The sequence below is a fragment of the Lathamus discolor genome, chromosome 6 (assembly GCF_037157495.1).
Source record: "Lathamus discolor isolate bLatDis1 chromosome 6, bLatDis1.hap1, whole genome shotgun sequence".
Lineage (NCBI taxonomy): Eukaryota > Metazoa > Chordata > Aves > Psittaciformes > Psittacidae > Lathamus > Lathamus discolor.
Window position 1 is genome coordinate 36,202,513 of NC_088889.1, and position 21,704 is coordinate 36,224,216.

At 39.2% G+C, this 21,704-nt stretch overlaps 1 protein-coding gene across 10 annotated transcripts in view; it reads right to left on the minus strand.

Moving 5' to 3' along the window:
* Positions 1 to 21,704, minus strand: part of NRXN3 (neurexin 3) — an 894,623-nt gene that overhangs the window by 565,872 nt on the left and 307,047 nt on the right. For all 10 annotated transcript variants that reach the window (XM_065685949.1, XM_065685942.1, XM_065685943.1 and 7 more), the window contains 4 exons: positions 11,888 to 12,007; positions 5,749 to 6,130; positions 4,174 to 4,364; positions 3,503 to 3,676 (listed from right to left, as the gene is read on the minus strand). In XM_065685949.1, coding sequence (XP_065542021.1) covers positions 3,503 to 3,676; positions 4,174 to 4,364; positions 5,749 to 6,130; positions 11,888 to 12,007 — 867 coding nt within the window. The remainder of the gene's footprint in view (positions 1 to 3,502; positions 3,677 to 4,173; positions 4,365 to 5,748; positions 6,131 to 11,887; positions 12,008 to 21,704) is intronic.

The following is a 21,704-nucleotide window of genomic DNA, read 5'->3' on the forward strand; positions in this document are numbered from 1 at the left end:
CTTCCCTTTTCAGCTAGTCAGATTTTTCTTCCCACTTATCAAACTTTTCTACTACTATAAAGCCAGAAAATCCCCAGAGTTCTCTAAACACAATGAAAAAGAAAGCTGGGGGGGGGGGGGGGGGGGGTAGGACTGGAAAGAGGAGGAGAATGCATTTCTTCATGCATCTTCTTTGACACATATTCTAATGAAGTAATTTCTATGTAACAAACAAGAACTTTCCATAGCTGCCCAACTCCTCATCATCTTTGTAGCTGAGCTGAAGCAAACCTTTTATTTGTTGCTCCATAAATCCAGTAGCACTGTGACAACAGAATACAAAAGCAGGAGACCTGTCAAGCCATCATGGAGTAAATTAACTCTCTTCTCCTCTATGGACAACCTTTGATTCTACTGAGAAAGTGAAGTATTGCCAGATTTGAAGTTTCACTACTTAGCAGATGAAGGGTATCATCCTTTCTGACATTACCCTGCTGTGAGATTTTAAGCATGAGATTAGATTTTCTTTTTTTTTTTTTCTACATACTGCTTAGCATGCAAAATGAATTTCTGATTATCCAGCCTGTATGTTTCATTCATGCTTTTAATGCACCGGTGAATTCCAAAGGTTAACTATACTATTTCATGGAAAGTAGCACAAAATCATGATTTTACTGCAGGATCTGGACAAAGATTCAGTTAGGACAAAAAAAGTTCCAAAACATCTGGAACAGTGTCAGTTTAGTAATAGTCACTCTCCTTTATCATAAGGTATTATCAGTGGAACAGGTGAGGAAAAGGGAAGAGAAGCTGCTACCACATCTCTAAAGCATATAGAAAACTGCCTTGTAGAAGAAATGCAATGTTCTTTAACCATTGCTGTTAGGTTTGGTCGGCTGTTGGCAAGATGGGGTGAACGTATTTAGAACACGCAGCTGAATTTCATATAGCTCTGGTGCCCATGGTAAGCAACATAAGGATGTCCAAATAAAGGAAACAAAAAAACAGGAGAACATATGGCAAATCAATAAAGAGGTGAAAAAACACCCCAGATTCAGGAAGTACTCAGTATTTAGGCAACATCTTTGACATACTGTCCTGGGTTTACCAGGAGCCGTTTTGCTCCTTCTTAGTAACTGGTGCAAGCTCTGTGTTTTGACTTCCAGCCTGGGCAGAGAGCTGATAACACCGATTGGTTTCAATTGTTGTTAAGTAATGTTTATTCTGGCCAAGGACTTTGTGAGTCTCATGTTCTGCCAGGGACGAGGGGAGGCCGGGAGGAAGTAGGACACCTCCACAAAAGGTTGGACATCTGCCAAAGTAGGTGACAGACTTGCCTGCAAGCTTCCCGTAGAAGTGGACCCCCACCATGAAGTCTGAGAGCTGCCTTCATCTCTTCAGAATGTTCAGTACACTGACCAGACTGGTCAGGACACAAGGACCATTTAAATCTTAACTACTTCCCTACCTTTTACGCTTTTTCTTTCAGGCCCTCTCACCAAACTATTTTTGGAGTGGTGGTAGGGGGTAGGCCCTACCTTTTTTATCTTCAGGCATGAGAGACAGAAATACTCTGTGAAACATAAATAAATGTTTTGGTATAATGTCATTACCATGAAACCTCATGGCTCTCATAGTTGCTTGTAGCACATCAGCCTAGAACAAATTTCACAGACCAGGCAGCCAGAAGATTTCTGGCTTTGCCGAATACCTTCAAGGGAAAAAAAAAGCTGCCACTTCAGATCTGAGCAGACCTTCAAGTCAACGAAGAACTGCCCGTTGTTTCCAAAACCTCAGAAATGCAGCAATAAAAATACACAAGACCACTACACACTAAAAAGAAGGGGTGTATGGTGTGGAGCTTTAACTCCATGGGCTCATTTGACATTTCAGACACTCCTGGGTTCTCTTCTTCCAGATAACGAGCCACAAAAGTCTTTGCCAAATGCAACAGTCTTACAGGACACATCAAAACAGAAAAGAGTCAGTGTGGCAGCTATCATCCTGTCAAACACACTGGTTAGTCTAATGATAGGTCCTCTGAAGGAGAAGAGCTAGTAGAGAACATGCAGGCAATACAGATAACAGATGAAGATAATTTTAAACAGAAGAATTACCAGAGATCTCTAATATTAAAGAAGAACTTTGAGTGCACCAAGAACAATCAAAAAAGACATTTTCAGAAAAAAACAAACGCAATTTTTCTCTCCTTGAACTTTGTGAGCAACACAGAAAAGGTGTAATTTTGGCTGTGCCACAAATGGGCAAAGCCACAGGTTCCACTACACTATACTCAGCTCCACAACGAACAATGTGGTTAACAGACCTGATTAAATACATCAGAAAGACAGAAAAAAAGAACAGCCTCTCACCCAACCAGAACACTGGGAGACAAGGAATATAATATAAGGATATAACTGGACTGCCAATTAGGTGTTTCATGAATACTCAAAGACAGCTCTAAGATAATACTTTCAATCCTAAGAAAGGACAGTCTAGACAAGTTGCAAGGTTTCAGCATGATTAACCTGTAATCTTGACACAGTTGGGAAATACGATCAAGGAGTAATTTCACCTTGCGAAGTCCTGTCTGGAAGAATCAGTTTAGGACATGTATCTTCTTAGCAAACATGCATGCCAGACAACTTTACTGAGAGAACTATCATCCTTTAGTGACTGCTAGCCAACACAGAAGACTGGTATTCAGTGGAGCTAGGCATAATGGTGATTTTCACTTCACAAGGCCAACAAAGCCTTGGGTGTTTTGATGGTAAGTATCCCCAGTGCTTTGGGAATTGATGCAATATGTATGATACTGAGTAAGTGCTGCTGGTGTCAGTATTCTTTTAATTAATGGGAACTTTGCAAGAACAGTATTTAAAGAATCTTCAAGATACAAGTACTATTGACATGCTCCAAAAAGTCACTCATCCTATTTGTTTCTAAACTGGCTGGAAAAGAAAAACTACAGATGAGAAAGGTTTCCCACATGGTAGAGAGAATGCCCGCAGTGCTTTCACTGGAGGTCCATCTCCTCAAAATGCAATTTCTGTTTTGGTACAGTCTTCACCCTTCAGTTCCTTCTACCTTCCATTGCTCCTGCCTCTTACTTGGTCTTCAAAATATTTACTTCCGAGGATCCCCAAAAAGGGTGCTCTGAAGCACAAGTGAATTGTAGGCTCAGAACTTCTTTCAAAGTATTTTAAGGGTAAGGTAACCTTAATAAACCACTCTGAGAAAAGTATTAGTAAGTAGTAGCCCATCCCCGTACCATCCTCTCCTCTAGTGGAGGTACCACTTTGTAGAGATGAGTATGCAAGAGAACTTTTGGCACTCTAAGGCATTCACAGAAGCTCACTGTCATTTAGCTCCATTTGGTAGCATTTAGAAAACATAAGCATACTGAGGGACATCATAGTGAAAGCATACTAGTGAAATGGACAGTAAGGTGGACAAATAGATGCACAGGGAGCAGCAGTGAAGTGGGGGTTCTTGAGAAGAACTTCTCTGAAATCAAGTATACCTTCGCATCCACGCTCAATCTGCCCACTCCGGTGCAGAGCGTCATTGATTAGATCAGGCAGACGCCCATTCAAGTCCACAGAAGCTAGACAGCCCTGAAATCCATCACGTGATGCTACTAGCTTCGGGAGGTTGCTATACATGCCTTGAGCTAGGCCAGCAATGTAGAGATCACCTACAGGAAAAGGGGTAAACATACAAGGAGGATGTTACATACCTTTTAGAGTAGATTTTCCCCACACCCAACATGAATATAGCAAGCTGAACAGATGCTCAGAAAAAGTTAAAAGCAGATCAATGTATTGCTCACAAAATCATTTCTGACTCCTTTCCTACAACAAAAAAACCCCACAACAACAAAATATAAAAACAATAAAACCCCACAAAAACCAACCAACCAAAAAAACCAAAAAAACAAACAAATGAAACAGAACCTGAAAAAAGAATCCTAACTAGGAAAAATTGTAGCCTGACAATTTCTGATAAAGCAAGATATGACAAACTATTCTGGTACACGAAGTTGCAGAGAAAGAGAAAAATGAATGTGAAATCCAAAACTGGCAAATTCCAGATTTACTGTTCTGTAATGCACAGTTCCTGCAAGCTTTCTCTTGTTTACTAGTTGAGCCCCACAAGAATAAAGGGGGAGGCTGTCAGTCATGTATAATTTACCTTTAAGATCCAGATTTTTGGCACCATTGATAACCTGGGTGACCATCTTGGTGTCCACCTTTAGGCTGTGTGTGTTACTGTTATCTCTGGTGATGACAACGTTGTGCCATTGGTTGTCGTTAAGAGGACGATCACTATTGCCTTTGATAACATTAGGTCCATTTCCGAGGTCAAACACATAGTGTATATACCTGTAAACATACCAAGAACTAGTTAAAATTGTGTAAGAACTCCAGTTCTCCTGGAGTGACCTTATTCTAGCCAGAGTTGATAAATCAACTTATACAAGTCATGAAGGTAAGTATCTCTGGGTTAGAAAGTTTTAGTAAGCCAAAATATTAACCACTGATTTGAAAAGATAATAGTTGTTTCCCTGCCACCAAGAAAGTATAAAGAGTAGTATTTTCAGATTACAACATTTGGATGAAATTAGAACCTAACAATAAAGGATTCCTCTTTTTTTTCCCCAAAGCTCTCATGCATAAAACCCCGTCTGTGCATATAACGATTTTTTAAAACTAGAAATACCGATGAATGTATTGGAGAGCAACAGTGGATACACTTCTTTGGGAGATATATTCCCCATATTCATTCTGAGTTTTGAATAACTCCTTTAAGAAGATAATTGGGAAACTCACTCAATATATTGTAGTAAAATTCATATGAGATCCTAGGTTTAATCAAACAGCTGAAAAACAATTAACAATGCTTTCATAAAAAAATAAAGACCCTAACAAAGACTGAAGTCGTGGAAGTGTTAGCCTGGATTATTTACAGCTCTAACACAGAAATCCATTTAACAATAGAAGAGATATAGTCTACTTGGGAAAAAAAGACAACAAAATTCAACTCCCAATAGAGCACCAGGAGCTAGTGATTCTTGCTTTTTTGTTACTCAATGTCCCACTTATAGAAATATGTGCAAAGTTAAAAATGAAACAGATTAAACTATATTTCACTTATGGTAAAATAAACAGCATTAGTAAACTGTCTTTGTGGAGACCATGCCTGCTCTGACTAGGTGAATACGAAGGATCAAAAATTGTTCAGCTAACAAAGGATTTTTTTTTTTTTAAATAAGCTATTACCCTTGTGAAAAGAGTATAGCAGCTCAAAAGCTGGCTGAGTTTGCTTTTCCTCAAGCATCACCAGCAGAAAAACAAATTCAGCAGCCCACATACTCTTTTTTTTCTCTAGTAGAAATGGTAGAAATACAAGTCTCTTACAGGAAGGGAAAAAAAAAAAAGTGCGAAGGAGAGCCCTCAGCACATTTCCTCCTCCTCTGTGCTACTCTCCAAGGTTAACAGGACAAAACATTAGACTAATTAGACCAAAACAACTTAAAGCATTAATGTTTCATGCTGTGAAAGTGTCTTTACCTCAGTGACGGGGGAAGTCATTGATAAAATTAGGAGTGTTAAGCTTCAGTGTTTATTTCTAAGTACTCTGTCATACTCAATGTTCTCTCAGTTTGCTGAGGTGTACGAGGTGAATTTCTCTTTGTGCAAACAATTTAAGCTTACCAATAAGTGAGCTTATCTATAAATAAGCTGGTAGAATATAGCAGTCACTTACCCCTTGACTAGTTCAACTGCAATAAAGTCATTGCCATCACCACTGTTAAAGAGGATGAAGCCATCAGCTGATGTTGTCTTAAACTGAAAGAAGAGGTGCATGGATGTATAAGCCTGCAAGGTGGCCAAGCTCAGGTAGCTGCTCTTAGTCTTGAACGTCACAGGGTCAGCTATGATGTTGCGGAGACCAAAGCGTGCCTTCAGCTCGCAATAGTCAATGTCACCATTCTTGCACAGGTCAATGTAGAGCATCCCATTGAACATGAGGCTCTGGAGGTGGCCGATGAAGCTAGAGGGGATAACAGAGATGTACCGTTTCTCTGTCATGATCCCTGTTTCAATGTTGTGGAACTCCAAGCGGGTGTGATCACCAACCATCGTGCCTGAAGGACAGAAACAAAGGGGAACATACAGAAAGCCCAGGGATCAGTAACAGGCTATATGAAGCCTTTCACCCTTCAGTTTCCAGACTAATAGCAGCACTAACTTAATCCTGTCTGATCAGAGTTGAGCAGCTTGCACAAGAATGTGTAGACTCTCAGTGAAGAGGCTTGAGTCTAGCAGTTGCCAAAACGTGACAGAAGAGAGAAGACAGGACTAAAGGGCCTTGGGCAGCAAGCTCTGTACCTTTCCCCTGTGTCTCACAGGCTTTCTTGTTTCTGAAGATGACTAGGTCTCTCCCTTAAAGCCTACTGCCTAAAACCTATTTGATCCAACAGTCCATCTGCCAAACAGCTCAGACACTTCTGGAACATCTCTTTGAAGCACGCTTCCTGAAAACACTCAATAAACATGGATTAATATAAAAAGAGCAGAGTGAGAAGCGAGAACATTTATAAACCTGCTAATATTTATTCCATTGTTCCCTCCTGGTGCCTGATGTTATTTCTCTTGTTTTAAAAGCATGGCAGGAAGGAAACACACAAGAATGCAACAGGCAAAAAAGAACTCCAAATACTCAAATCATCAACCTACCACTTGGGCTATTTGTCACATTGTGATGGATTTTAACTCCTCAATTAAAATATGCAAGCTATTCAGTATACCCACATGTCAGACTACTCTTGAAGCGTATTTAAAATGTTTTGGCTTGCTAGGCATTAGTCCAGACGCAAACCCACACAGACAGATGAAATACAACTGAAGACTAGTACAGAGACAAGCTGGGCCACATCAGAATGAAAACCATTACAAACAACCTTGGTTTAGTCATCTATAGCTCTTCATTAAAATAGCTTTAAGTATGTGGTCACACAAGCAAGTGTCCTTTCTACACAGGCCTTATGCCGTTCAGCATCAACAGGAATAATATCAAATTCATGAGCTACTCAACATTTGTTTTCTCATCATTCCATGTACAAGCATTATTCAAGCTCTGCCACAAATCTGCTGCTATTTCTTACTTCATGAAATTTTCTGCAGTGTTGCATTGAGTTTATGTGGTGAGGTGCTGGCTGTAGGGTGGCTGCGGGGCTGCCCCATGACGAACACAGCCGGTTCCAGCCAGCTCCAAACAACCCACCTCAGGGCAGGGCCAAGCCCCTCAGCCAAGATGGTGGCACCTCAGGGAGAGCGTGTTTGTTTTAGAGAAGACAGAAAACGCTGCTTGTGAATGAGGAATGAAGGGGAAAATAAATAAAAATAAACACACACCACAACAAACCAAACAACTAAAAAACCCTGCAAACACCAGGGTCAGAAAAGGATGAGGGAGAGGAGGTGCTCCAGGCATCAGAGTGGAAAGTCTCCAGCAGCCCCTGGAGAAGGCCACAGTGGAACAGACACACTGCAGCCCAGGGAGGGCCCCCATGCAGGCGGTATTTCCCATAAAGAACTGCAGTCCATGGAGAGCCCACACTGAAGCACACTTTCCTGACAGCCTGTGGAGAGGACCCATATTGGGGCACTTCATGGACTGCTGCCAATGGGAAGGACCCACACTGGAGCAGGTGAAGAGTGTAAGGAGGAAGGAGCAGCAGAGAGGAACTGTTACAGACTGACCACAGCTACCATTCCCCTGCACCACTGCGTAGGGGGGAGGTATAAGAGTCAGGAATGAAGGAGAAAACCTGAGAAAAAGAGGGAGTGAGGAAAGGTGTTTTAATTTTCTCCTTGTTTCTCAGCATCCAAATCTATTTTTAATTGGTAATATATTAACTTTCCCCAAGTCAAGCCTGCTTTGTCCACAACGGTAATTGGTAAGCGATTTTCCTATCTTTATCTTGAACAATCAGCCTTCTCATTCTATTTTCTCCCCTGTCCTCTTGAGGAGAGGGAGTGAGAGAGCAGATGGGTGGGTGTCTGGCAACCAGCCGCAGTGAACCCACAAGTTCAGCAGCACAGTGTGCAAATTATCCTCAAATATTCCCTTCTTCTTCTACCACTCCTACAAGATTAAGGAATATTACTCTTAATTTTATATACACAAAGCTGAGGAACAGAAAGATCAACATATAAATAGTTTCAGATCTCAAAAAAGAAACATTTGGCATCCCATTTAGTGGAATATTTAACAGCTTCAGAGCACTCGCTGATTTTGAGGCTTAGCACTTCTAGAAATAAGACCCACAATCCCAAATGAGTACCTTCCAAGTGGATAAGGACAATTAGTGATCAACCGTGAAAGAACTGACTTTGAGTGACTTATTAAAGGTAGAGAAGTCAATTCCATTGGACTGTATTCACATGCCTTACACAGAGGTGCCGTTCCTCTTTTTTACCATGCTATACCTTTTAAAAGGGGATCTTAAAACCACATTATTCCTAACTCAGCTCTCATAATCATGTACAAAGTGCAATTTTTCAGTTTATGTGTTGTCCAAATGTGATCAAATTTTTGCAAAGACAACAAAACTGAGCACAGATATTAGGAAAAAAAATGCTTTCAAGTAGCTATTCTAAACACAAAAATATTACACACAGCAATTAATTTTTTCACTTATTCACAATTTTAGCAGTGTATAATTGTCTTTCAGTTTAGATCCAAAGACCATTGCAATGGAAAGCTTCAACCCAAGAAGATACAACCGGACAAACTTAGAAGCAGCTGAAAAACATCGCATATCTCTGACTATTCAGAAATTCAAGTGTCAGTACCAATGCAAGTGGTTTCAAATGCTAAAACATTTACCAGAAATAATAATATTTTAGTTTGAAAAATGCCAGATCACAGCAACAGAAGCTGTATATGGGCAAGTTTGTTTTGACAAACCATCTCACTTCCACTGCTGTGATTGTTAGGGGCTATTTCAGATTTAGTGTTATAAAATGACATTTCCTGACTTTTCCAAACCATGTTGTATTTCCTTACATTAAAATGAAACAAAAACCAGAACAAAATAAAACAACAACAACAAAAAAACAAATCCTTCTCCTTCACTTCAAAAGATTGGAAAAATAAAATTTAGAGATTTGGAGGACTAAAACTAAGGAAACTCTTCTCATCTCTTCTACTTTTAGATAAATTCCAGACTTGGAGAGAAAAGCCAGGCTTGTGAAATCTGGAGTACACTGTAACAAGGAACTCAAATGCAGAGGGCAGTACAAATGGAGTGCAAAAGGTTGGAAGAGGTGAACCCAGAATTTTAGAAAAGGTGAAAAACGGCAAAACTGGGACCAGCTTATGTGATGGTGATAGCAGTGGTAGTGCAGAAATTTAGGACTAGTTCAGAGAAAAGCTGAAAAGGACATGATACTACAAGACCAGAATCAGTATGGATATATATTTTCCTAAGAAATCATGGAGAGAAATCAAGTATTTTTTTTATCTCATTAGCTGTCAGCCCCACCTGCAGAATTCCCCTCTAATTTCTCCACTGTGCTGTCTATGAAGTATTATAATTACTACAGTAATCAGCAGCTCTTTAGTTCAGGTGGTAGCAGACAAAAAAAATCCAGCCTCCACAGCAGTATTTAGGTGCTAGCAAGATGTTGTGGGCAGGAACATAACTGCTAGATTTGTGTGTCATTTATCCCTGATGTTCTGAGGTCTGTTCTGAGGCAGGGTGAATGTAGAAGGAGGGTTTTGTGATTCAGCAGCAAAATGCTGTCCAGGGGAATTGGATTCTGTCTCTTCCTTTGATGTCCTGCAGGAAGCCAAGCCAGTCACTTCATTAAAAAATTTTCATAGGTGGTCATTAATTGTCTAAACCTAATTCTCCAAGAAGCAGGGTTGATCTAATTTACAGGATCCAATTTACAGACACTCTGAATATTTGTGCATGCAAATGACTGAAAAACCATGCCAAACTGGCACAAAACACATCCAGCTTTAATCTGGTGCCTTGTTTCTAAACCTGTAAAATATGAAAAAGACGCCTGTTTACTTCATATAACACAGACATGGGAATAAATCCAGTTACAGCTTCTTAGCTCTATATAAACATACGAGTAGCACACAACACACAAACAAATAAATTGGGAAAAAAAGAAAAAACACAAAAAACCCCAAACAAGCAAACAAAAAACCCCCACCAAAACAACAATAAGAAAAAAAAAAAACCTAACAGCTTTATAATTCAAGCAAAATGCAGCTGCCATGCATTGCTCTCAACAAGCAATAAGAAAGAAGGTGGCAGTCAAATAGGCTGTTTATTTTTACTGGGGGCCTAATTTAGACTTCTGATCTATGCGTAAGATAGCAAGAATCCTGTGGAAAAATCTATGTGACCACATCGTTGAAGACTGTATCATCTACCCAAGGAAGTGGTATGCAGATTGCACAGAAAGTCTTAACTCTGGCTTTTCTGACTTTTGACTTTGTCATGATGACATTCTTGCAACAGATATTTTTAGCTGTAATGCATCTTTAATTATGTAATTCATATACATGTACATATGCACATCCTATTTTAGTATAGGATTGTATCATTATTATTTATAAACTCAGTTTCATGAAAAAGAGAACTCAAAAACAGGCGGCTTCAAAGGGGATTGAGTGCCACCTCATGGTGCTTGCTAAAAAAGCACATCCAAAAGAATTGGTCTTAAATGCAGAAGTAATCAGCATGAAGCATTTACCAGCATTTTTGACTAATTTATAAAGTTCCCTCTTCAAAAACATTTACATAATAGGATATAGTATTCAGGCACTCCCTATGGCAGCTCTTCCTTTTAGTTGCCTTCTGAGAAGCTACTCGGAAGAGAGAATGTCAGCATTTGGGTCACAACTAAACGAACACACCTGTACCAGTGTGACATCCAGGGTTACTCTTTGTGATTCTATTATCAGCCTTCAGACTGCTTGTGTTTAAAAACTCATTTCCTACAGTTATATACAGCTATGAGAACTACAGACCTCCAGAAAAATAACTTCCTGGCTCTTGCAGCTGTGGGGAAACAGACCAGAAAAAGTATCACCTCTAAAATTTTGAGATTAAAAAGAGACCACTCTGAAGTACCTTGATCATTCCAATGCAAACCTCATAACCTGGGAGAAACAAACTTTCCTGAGTGACTGATGTTTTCTTCACTCCTTCAACAACATTTCTCTACAAAAGGCAGCAGGAGCTCAAAAAGCTGCTCAAAAAAACCAAACCCAAACAAAACAAAAAACAAAAACAAAAAAAAAACAAGGACTGCCACACTGCCATATGAGTCAGAGGCCTCCCTAACTCCTAACACAAAGTTGGGAACAAACTGCTCTATTTGACATGATTTTTCTTCTCTATGGCTCCGAGTCATGAACTGGAGAAGAAAACAAATATCTACCAAATGCAGGGTCACCATCAGTGAAGACCACAGGAATGGTTTAGAGAGCCTTGTTTTTGATTCCACAACACTAAAAGCATCACATTTGCAGCTCAGGAGCAAGGTATACTCACAGCATACACCAAAAGAAGTCTGGCACAAGAAAGAGTACTGCTTAGCTCCTCTGCATTCTTGGGAATGCGCAAGCTCCTCTGTCCCCTAATCCTGTATTTCGTATTGTTGTCACAGAGATTTCAGGTGCTGGCAAAAACAACTAGCCTCTCAGAACTGAACATTAGTTTTTAACATAGTATTACTAAATATACAAGAAGTAGAGGAAGAGAGGGAGGGGAAGGAGAAATACACACAAGAACAGAGAATGGGTTTAACAGCAGAAAATAAACTTGGAACAGGGATACAAAAACAACAACCAAAAACCACATCACACTTACCCTCAGCTACATCATCATCCACCATCAGCTTGAGGCTCTTTCCTCGTCGAACTACCCGGACAGTGTGCCACTCGTTGTCATTGAGCTTCTGCCCAGCATAAAGAGTTTCAGGTCCCTTGCCTGGGGATGGTGATAGGCGCGACAGTTAAAGCCAGACCCCCAACTAGTTTAGTATTTACTCAACGGGAAAAGTCACCAAAATCAACCTGGTGTCCTATAGTGTAATAGATTATGTAGGTGTACCTGTAACCAACCCTCACACACCTACACCTTCCAAGCCCAGAGAGAGTCAGGGTCACAAATCCTTCCACTCTGTGAAGTGCTTTCCTCCACAGACTCGAGGTCACATACATTTAAAACAAGGGTAGAAATCTCTCTTGTGCTATGGTACTCATTTCCAAACACCCATTGTACAGGGCACTACAGTACTAGAAAAACAAGCTGGTGACTGAAATGTCTCTAGAGTGGAGGCATTACAGAAGAATTTTGCTCTCCTTGACTCCAGATTTACAATTGCCCCAGGTGCTTGCGGCTGTTTCCAAAGTTAATCATATTGTTGCCTCAACACTGAGGTATCAAACACCAGATTGGTTTCAGTCTTTCAGTCCCAAAAAAAAAATAAACCAAACCAAATACTCCACCCCAAACCAAAACAACAAAACAAACACCACTCCCTCCCATAAATCCTCAAACTCTACCACCCAAAAAAAACAGTAATTAAAATAAAATAAGATAAATGAATTGAAACCACAGAGAAGATAACCAATCACCAACCTGGCTGATTGCTCTAAGGTTCTTTAGCAAAGCAGACTGGCTTACTTCACCCACTGACTTACATGTCAAAAGGGAAAGAGGAGCCCTTCTCCAAAAGGTAAAACCACAGTTGCCCTTGCAAACAATGCTCCTGGAAAAACAGAATAGTGCTACCCACATTTGTCCAGTATTGCTGCTTACCCATCACAGCTGACAGGCAATTACTTAAAGCATTAATTGTTCAGATTACAGGACTGAACCACCTCACTCATGTCAAATGGTAAGTGAAATTGAATGATGGTGTGTGTTAAATTAAAAGCGTCTATGCTAATTTCTACAGCACTAGAGTGTTTTTTGACAGAGATGTATCAGAGGAATGCAGAATGAGGACAGTAGAACTTGCTGCACATCGGGTCTGGGCCCATTGCCCAAACCGGCAAAAGGGGAATCCAAGAAAGAAAAAGCAAGACACACTGTAGACAGGACAGAGACAAGGAGCACTGCTACAGCTCTGTTATACTGCACTGAGGTTAAACTAATATCAGTTTAACTAATATCAGACATGCCAATTATTTCTCTGTGTTTTTTTTTTTCCACACAAGTAAATTAAGGTTTTTATTCAGATAGCTCAAGAACAGCATTTATTTTGACTGGTTTTTACTGGTTACATAACACAGGATAAAATGTACGTGTCTTCAAATGAAACTCTGCACAAGGGGATGCACCCACCCCGATTGGTGTCATCGTGTGGACTAGCAAGTAAGAGTAGCATACTCCATAGTGAGACAGAAGTGAAAGACGGGGTAGGAAAAATGTCCAGGGACTTTACATAGCCCACAGTATACACACTGTCGAATTAGCAACATCACCTTAACCGCTTCTTACTGAGGGTGGGACATGGGCAAAAGAAGGTGGTGTCTCACTCAGCTAGGATATAACGGGTGTAGTAGGGGAATCCTATGGAAGGAGACTTAAGCAAAATGAATTCTTTTATTCTCCTTGGAGGATCATGTAGTTCATGTCAATAAAAACCAAGTTTAATACCCCTTCAAACAAAGCCTGTTGCTAACCAATTTTATCACAGAGCAAGAAGAAAAAAATGTTTTTCTACAATAACCCAAAAAATAAAAGTTGTTCTTGGATTAAAAGAATAGAGAGTAATATATTGCAATTACAGAGAATATCTCCTTAACAGGAGAAACCCATAACCTTTGCAGTTCCTCACCCATGTTCTGAAGTCACACCGTACCACGAACATAAATCCAGATGTACAAGGTAGCCAGATCACAGCCAAAAAGCTTAAGTTCTTTGGAGCCAGACAAGCAAAATTCTATTAACTAGGGTCCAGGAAAGTTACGCTAAATTTACATCAGCGAGTGCATCCCAGCACGTTACAAAGTGATGTCTCTGAATGGCCAGCAAAATTATTGCCTACATCAAAATATACTGCATCAGCTACTATAGTTCCACACAACGACTTCTCAGGTAGGAAAATAAAGGAGTTCATCTGGACCAGTGTGTTTTCTATAATGCCAGGAGTTGCTGGGTTTTTAGTTTCCACTTTTCAACCTTAGCCTGACAAAATAGGGGTTAGCCAGATCAAGGTGGCGTGGCTTGTCATTGCTCTCTTGATGCCCACTGTAACATTTTTAAAACAAAACTGTGACACCAACAGAAGTTAAACAATTAGATCCTCAGAAAATGTAACTTAACCAGTTCACAAATAAACAAGCAGAAAATTTCAGCTTTCCAACTTCTTTTTCCAAATGAACAGGTTGTCTACAAATGAGATTCCTATTTAAAAGTAACTGGTCAATAGTTTGGGCTAATAAACTTGAAAAACAAGCACTGCAAATGCAGACTATTTCATGTTATTTAAGCCCATTCTTGATCAGACAATTTAATATTTGATCAGAAAAAATTTGAGAGTTTTTAATACTTTTGTTCTCTCTCAAACCTCTGTTTTATATCCAACAATGGGAACTGACTTCTTTTGGTACTGCTACCCAAGTAACACTACATACAAAATTCAGCACATGAGCACGCTCAAGAGCATGTGGGTAAGTTTTTCAAAACAAAGATATATGAATTTAAAAAAAAAAAAAAAAAAAAGTGTTAACCAAACATTATTTTACTCTATTTAACTGTTTTCAAATGCTTTCAAGATATTTAAGCAGCAGGTGGGTTGATCTGAAAAGCAGCAAAATTGTGCCCCCATTTTCCAGCTGACAGTGTGAAAACGAATTGCTGCTCCCTGTGTAAGATCCCACTGAATTCTGAGTGGTTTCAGGAACTCCTGCATCTGGATGACAAACTTCATTGAGCATGATTACTGTATGTGCTGGTACTGTGTAGACATTTATATTTGATCAGATTTTTAAAACGTGTTGAAGATTCCTAATCCAACAGTTGTAGAAGCTAAGGAAAACAGAAAGAAAGTGGGCAACATGTAGCAGAAGGATAATGCTTTCCCTAAGTACCATCTCCTACCCACCCAGTAAGGTATTTCTGTGGTCTTACAGCTAAACACTCAGAACCAAGTGTTTAAACTAAGGCTGGTGGGTTTTTTGCAGTTTTGTGAGCTTGGGTTTGTTTTTGTGGTTTTGGGGTTGTTTTTTTCCTCTCCTTTCAAGCTATCAGCACCTACATCACTGTTCAACTAGAATAACGCAGATGTAGACGGAATCAAAGGAAAAGATTCACTGGACAAAGAAAAAAAGTTGAAAGACATATCTTCCCTTTGTGCGACAGTCTTTTATGATAAAAGACTCCTCCAGCAATGCTACAAGCTGGATGCCTAGAAGCGCTTTCTATTTGTTGTACTTTTGATGAGATGGCAGTTGGGCACTAGGTAATTTCTGCAATTTATTTATTTTTCATGTGTAACAAAAGACAGCCTAACATCAAAAATAAGAAAGTTTTTAGTGTAGAAATAACTTAATAGTAAAGCTGCCAGAGCATCACTTCTGTTGGTGTTTCTAGCCTTCTTGGTCATTCCACTCCCCTTCTTAATGCCCTCTAAGGAGCTGTATATGTTATATAGAATTGATCACTACCTCACATTTTCAAACTCAAATGAGGCAGACACTATTTAATCAGAAGCAAATATATCTCTCAGGCATCCCCATATTCTGGACATAGTCCCACGGCAGTCCAGGCTTCTTGAACAAATATTACTTAATTCAGCTGCAGTGACTCTTCCTCATGTCCCCATGAGTCCTTTGACATCTACTCAAAACTTGTGTGTATCTTGTTCAGATACCAACTAGTATATGCTTTCAAACATAGAAGAACTACATCCAATCTGCCCAGGATGTCCCAGTCATCACCTCTATATCAAAGGTGCACTGCTGCCAATTAATAGCTTGGCCAAAATAGACTATATAAAAATGCCAAGACTAGACATGCCAAAGTGTAAAGAATGAAAAAGCAGTTCATGCCTTCTAAAAATGCCAAGTTGCTTTCCATCTGGCTCTCAAGAATTCACTCGGTTAGAACAAACAACTGGTCAGAGGGATGCAGTTAAAACAACGGCTCTGAAAACACCAGCTGTTACCCTCCCTCAGCAGTTAACAGCACACAGAATTTCTTTCCTATGAAATGCAAAGGAGAAAGAGGGTTAATCCCCTCAGCAGTTCCTCACAGGTGGATCAAAACCTGTGCTTTTACCCTTCATCCAGGCTGTCATTATCTGATCCATTTATATGATTAAAATGACCTTCCTAAAACCAGGCTACCTTCATTACTGCATATCTTACCCAACATTACAGAACAGGTCAAACATTCAAGTCTACAGAACAGCAGAAGAGACAGCCACAAAAGGCATTGCCAGATTGATGAGAATGGCAAAAGCTTTTCTTTCACTGCAATTACATGATAAATAATTCTACAGTGATATACTAATGCTTTTTAGAGAAGAACCTCAGTAACAATAAAAAGATTTTATCTGTTTTCCTTTTAATTAAAATGCTCAGCTACCATCTCAGCTTTCTTTAGTGGCAAGATGAATTTTTGTGTCTGTCTCAAACAGGGCAACGTCCCTCAGGAATGCCATTAGCATCCCAAGACAGAGACAGGCTGGGAAGGAAAAGGTTTTTTGGCCTCTTTTTTAGGGTAGGGTGGGAGGAGGACTTAGTTATTTTTACTTATACCTTTACATAATGACCAGAGAAGTTACGAAGCACTATGATAAAAAGTGTGCATACAGATTTGTGAAACATGAGAACAAATGATGAGACAAGGTGGACAGATTCTCTCAAAGCTGACAAGAAACTGATCTACCCCATTTAGACATTATTCAGTGATTCTCTAAAGAAGCTGCAGAGTGGGATTCTTCATTGTAGCTCTAACAATATGGCACAGAGGAGGGAGGCTACAAAGCCAAAGGACAGAAGTGGAAAAATTTCATTATAATAATTAAGGTTAGGTAGTTAATGTAATATCACTCAGACACTACATCAAAATGTTTTGCTCTGCGTCTACTTTCATTCAATACCAAAATGCCCTTCCTATTTCTCATCCCCAGTGATATTAATACTGCTTTGGAAAATAATCATCTTATCTATACAAACTAGATATGTGGTAACCTACATGAAATAATTATGCAGTTATGTCATATGGCAGACATTTTATGTAGCTGTTACTGTATTAAATACATTTTTCTATCCATATATTGTCTTTTCAAAAGATAGGCAGTATATATTCTAGGTCCAAAGATACACAATTTCTACAGGCAGGTTTGAACAAGGGACAAGGGTGGAGTTGCATGTAAGGACAAAAACCTGACGATTATTCACACACTTTTATAGCTTCCTGGTACGTAGCAAGTTCCTACAAAGGCCAGAGTGATTATCAAAACACATGGATGGCTCTAAAGCAGAGCTGGCAACTGGTCTGAAAGTCTTCAATACCTTTTGGTCTTGCTTAAATGTAAGTCAGTATTGTAAATGTTTACTTTTTACCAGGCAGCACTAACATGGACAAAGTGTTTTAGGAAGGTCTTTTTCTTGACCAGGAGCCACTGCCTAACTCCAGGAGCATTGTTAACTGCTAGGAAGCAACTGGCAACCCCAGATTCTAAGTACGTTGCAGACATTTACGTATATGCCAGTCAAATCAACACATTCATATACATACACACTTGTTTTGCTCATATACAGGTTTTAGAATTCCCCTTTTCAGGGAACACTGGTTTCCAACAAGGAGTAAGCAGTTGCTTATTCCCATAGTCAATACCTTCACTCACCACCTTACCTGTACCAACCTTTCCGTTTCCTCAAGGAACGGGATCCTCTCCATGTACTACCCCACATTAAACAAAACATAGTATACTCTTAAGCAAATGTTTCTAGCAGGGCTTACAGAAAAGTTCTGTCTGCACCTTTGCAGAGTGGCTTCATTGGGAAATCAATAACATTCAGCATGATTTACAACAGCTTACCTAGAAGCAAATTAAATTACGTACATTCATCCAGCAAAAAAAGCACATAGATAAAATGACTTAAATGCCCACAGAATCAATTAGTCTCACAAGTGCAAAGAAGAACCCCCTCCAACAGCCAAACTACTTAAGTGCATAGAATTAACTCAGCAAATAAGCATCAAGTAGTAAGACCACCATACTAGTTCTTTCGGAAACGTACCCCAGTTGGATACAATCTATTTTAAAATGCCTTTACACACACACGCCAAAAAAAAAAAAAAAAAAAAATCCCTTACCAAAAACTAAAATTGTTCCTGCTTTTGCTATAAATGCATTTTTTGCTTTTTGCTATAAATTCATGTAACACCATATTGAATGACTGTTGCTTTCATTTACAGACATCCTGGACAATGGCTGTAAGAACATTAAAGATGGAGTCAGGCAGCATTCAACATGATTGCAGCTTTCTGTAAGGCTCTTAAAACAAAACTTACTTAGTGAAGAAATTATGTTGTGTGCCCTTCACTTGATGTGAATATAATGTGAGACTAAGAACAAAAAAGGAGACAGACTGATTGCATATGTGGTACAGGTGCATGCTTCAGTTCTTTCAAAGAAAATTTTATTCTGACTTTGAAAACATTCCAAATGTTTCAACTTCAAGCTAAATGGAGAAGTTCTCAGTGATTAAAAATAAAATTAAGTTTTTTATTATCTATTCAAGATATTGTCCATTTTTTATGGTAATAGATGGTTTCTCTTTTTTGTTGAGGGAGCTATTTCTACTTTTAAGGAAAGGGATTTTATTTCAGATTGACAACCAGCAGGGAAGTCAAAAAAGGACATTGAAGTATGAAAAAAATAAGCAAGGATAAATGCTTTTAAAATGAAGAATCACAACAGTTTAATTAAATTAACTTCAAAGTGATTTCAGTAAGATTGGCTCTATCTTTGGTTTTTGATAGGGCTCTCATATGAAACACTTCACATTGGCCAGAACACCATACACTTCTGTTCCTAACGGATCCGGGAAACAAAATTTTCAGCATAGGTATAAAGAACTCAGGAGCTGCTGTATTGTGACTTATCTACAAGTCGCCTAAGGATGTATTTATACACACTGGATTTTCAGAGAGGAAAGCTCAAGAGGGTCATTAAGTGTAAACTAGGCAGCATGGCAATCACAGTAGCCTCTACTACAGGGAATACAGAGAGCAGCCACTAGAGGGAAACAACCACATTCACTTAAAGCTGCTGGTTAGGCGGTTTTACCCAAGTACAAAAGAATTAGAGTGCTTAAAGTGTTGCTTTCGAGAGTTTCACCTGTGTCATATTTTGCTCTGAAGATGGCCAGATCTCAGTGACGAATAAAATAACTCTAGAACTTCGACTTCAACACAGATTTGCCATCATATTAGCAATTATCTATTTATTTCAGGTATATCATTTAATGGACGAAGTCTGCCACCCAAGAAATGAGTCTATGGCTCAAGAAACATGCAAAACCATGCCTGGATGAGATACAAACTACTTATCTCAGGAGAAGAAACATGAAGCAAATATATGACTCTCTAATCCAAGTAGCCCCAAAAGCTCTTTGCTTATGTTAGTAAGCAACTACATTAGAACAGGCTGGCGAGGCTTGTTATCATCTCATTTGGTGAGCCTTCTCTTACTTCATTGGAAGGGATTATGTAAATTTTGGAATTTCATTATTATTGTTGTAGAGTGGTTTGTGTATTAAAAAAAAAAAAAGGAAGAAATATAATAGCAGCTACTTCGCATCTAAGTCTGAAAAGCAAGATCAGAAAGCAAGACAAATCAGCTGATATGTGGCAATACAGTGTGTAAGGCATTTGAACGTTGCACATATATGTCTTTCAGGTAAGGATCAGAGACAACTTTCTAACAACAGGATAGCATCTTTGTCCCCCTCTTTTGGAACACAGAAAACAAATGGCAAAGAAAGAGACTCCTTTTTCCCAAAGACATATTCGACAGTTGAACAGAGAATTGAGGTAGTGGAAAAACCCAGGTCTCTGAAGTTCCAGACCTAAATATTGCATTAAAAGAAACAAACAAAAAAACCAAACAAACCCCAAACTCCTTGTTTAGGACACACTGCATGGTCCTCACTGATCGCACAGTATAAGGACAGAGGACAGTCCTGCCACCAACACTTCTTTATTCAGACACCAAGGGCAAAGACCAGCAGCATCACACAGAGGACCCGAATTTCTTTCTCAATAAAGGTACCTTGCCCGGTGGCATCTGAGTGCCTGAGGTGCTACAGATATACACAGTTATCTTTGTGGCTGCTAGGACTGTGACATGAACTGGCTTCAACCTCCCTCTAAAAGCATAACAATCAGTATCACAGAAATTATATCTATGATTACAAACCCAGGCGATGTTCAGTCTCCTGCCGGGATTGTAAAACAACACATATGCTTTTGAAGTTTAGTTCTCTTTTTGCAATGCTACCTGCATTCTGAAGTTCACCACTCTTTCTTCAATCTATGGTGCCTGCCAAGTAGTTTTTAAGTTCTCCATTGTAAATTAGCCAGTATTTATAAGTCTACTGCGAACCCCATGTGTACCAGGAGAGAGAACATCCTGTGCATATAAATCATACTATTAACAAATACAAACAGCAACCAAAACTTGTAAGTAGAAACCTTGTGTTCCAGTTGTTACTGGTAAACTGCTTGTGCATAACTGGCAATGCACATTGATTCCCTTTGCCCAAAGTGAAGAACTATGGAAAGAAGTAAGTGGTACTTGGATGTACATGCAAGAGTCTCTTTACTTTGCTTAAGGAGCTACTTGCTTCAGAAGCTAATGCTTCTGGATAGCTGAGGAATCAGTAGTGCATAGTGGAGTGTTTAATGTTAAAAGCATTTAAAAGCTTAACCATCTCAAAGAGGTGTCTTTCACATGAAATAGAACAGAGACCTTAGCTGCTGTTACCTTTTGAAGAGTTATTGACTGTTCTCCTGTTCCTTAAATAGGAATGGGTAGGACAAGATGGCAACCAGGTGACCAGGTGGCAACACAGACAATACTATCCTGACTGAAATTCTTCCTGCTATTTCATAGATATGGCATCGGTATGTATTTTACCTATTTTAGGTAAGCCACATTTCACTAATGACTATACATTTCCAGGTTACGCACTAGATAACAATTATGACCCAGTAAAAACATTTTACAGCACAGTTTTACTGAACTGACCTATACAAGGACTAGAGACATAAAACAGTCCCTCCAAAAGCCCATTTTTCTTTCTTGAGCTGCAAGTTAAATCCTTCTTTTGGGTTGCTATCTTCTAACACTTTCATTTTCATCTTAGCATTTATATAACTCCCTATTTTTTCTAGGACACTACAATGCTAATGCATCCTCAATATAAGGCTGGGGGATACTTTTGACCACATTTTATGAAGCTGAAACTGAGATAAAGTTGTATTGCCTGAAGTGTCACAGCAAAGGTTTGGATCCACTTGAATAAATGTTTTCCTTTCTCTTTAGCAAACTTCGCAAAATTAGATAAAACCTGATCAAAATTTGGAAGCCAGATCTGCACTGACTACTGACTTTAAAGTTATGACACATGCAGCAGCCAAGAAGCTAGGTTAAGAA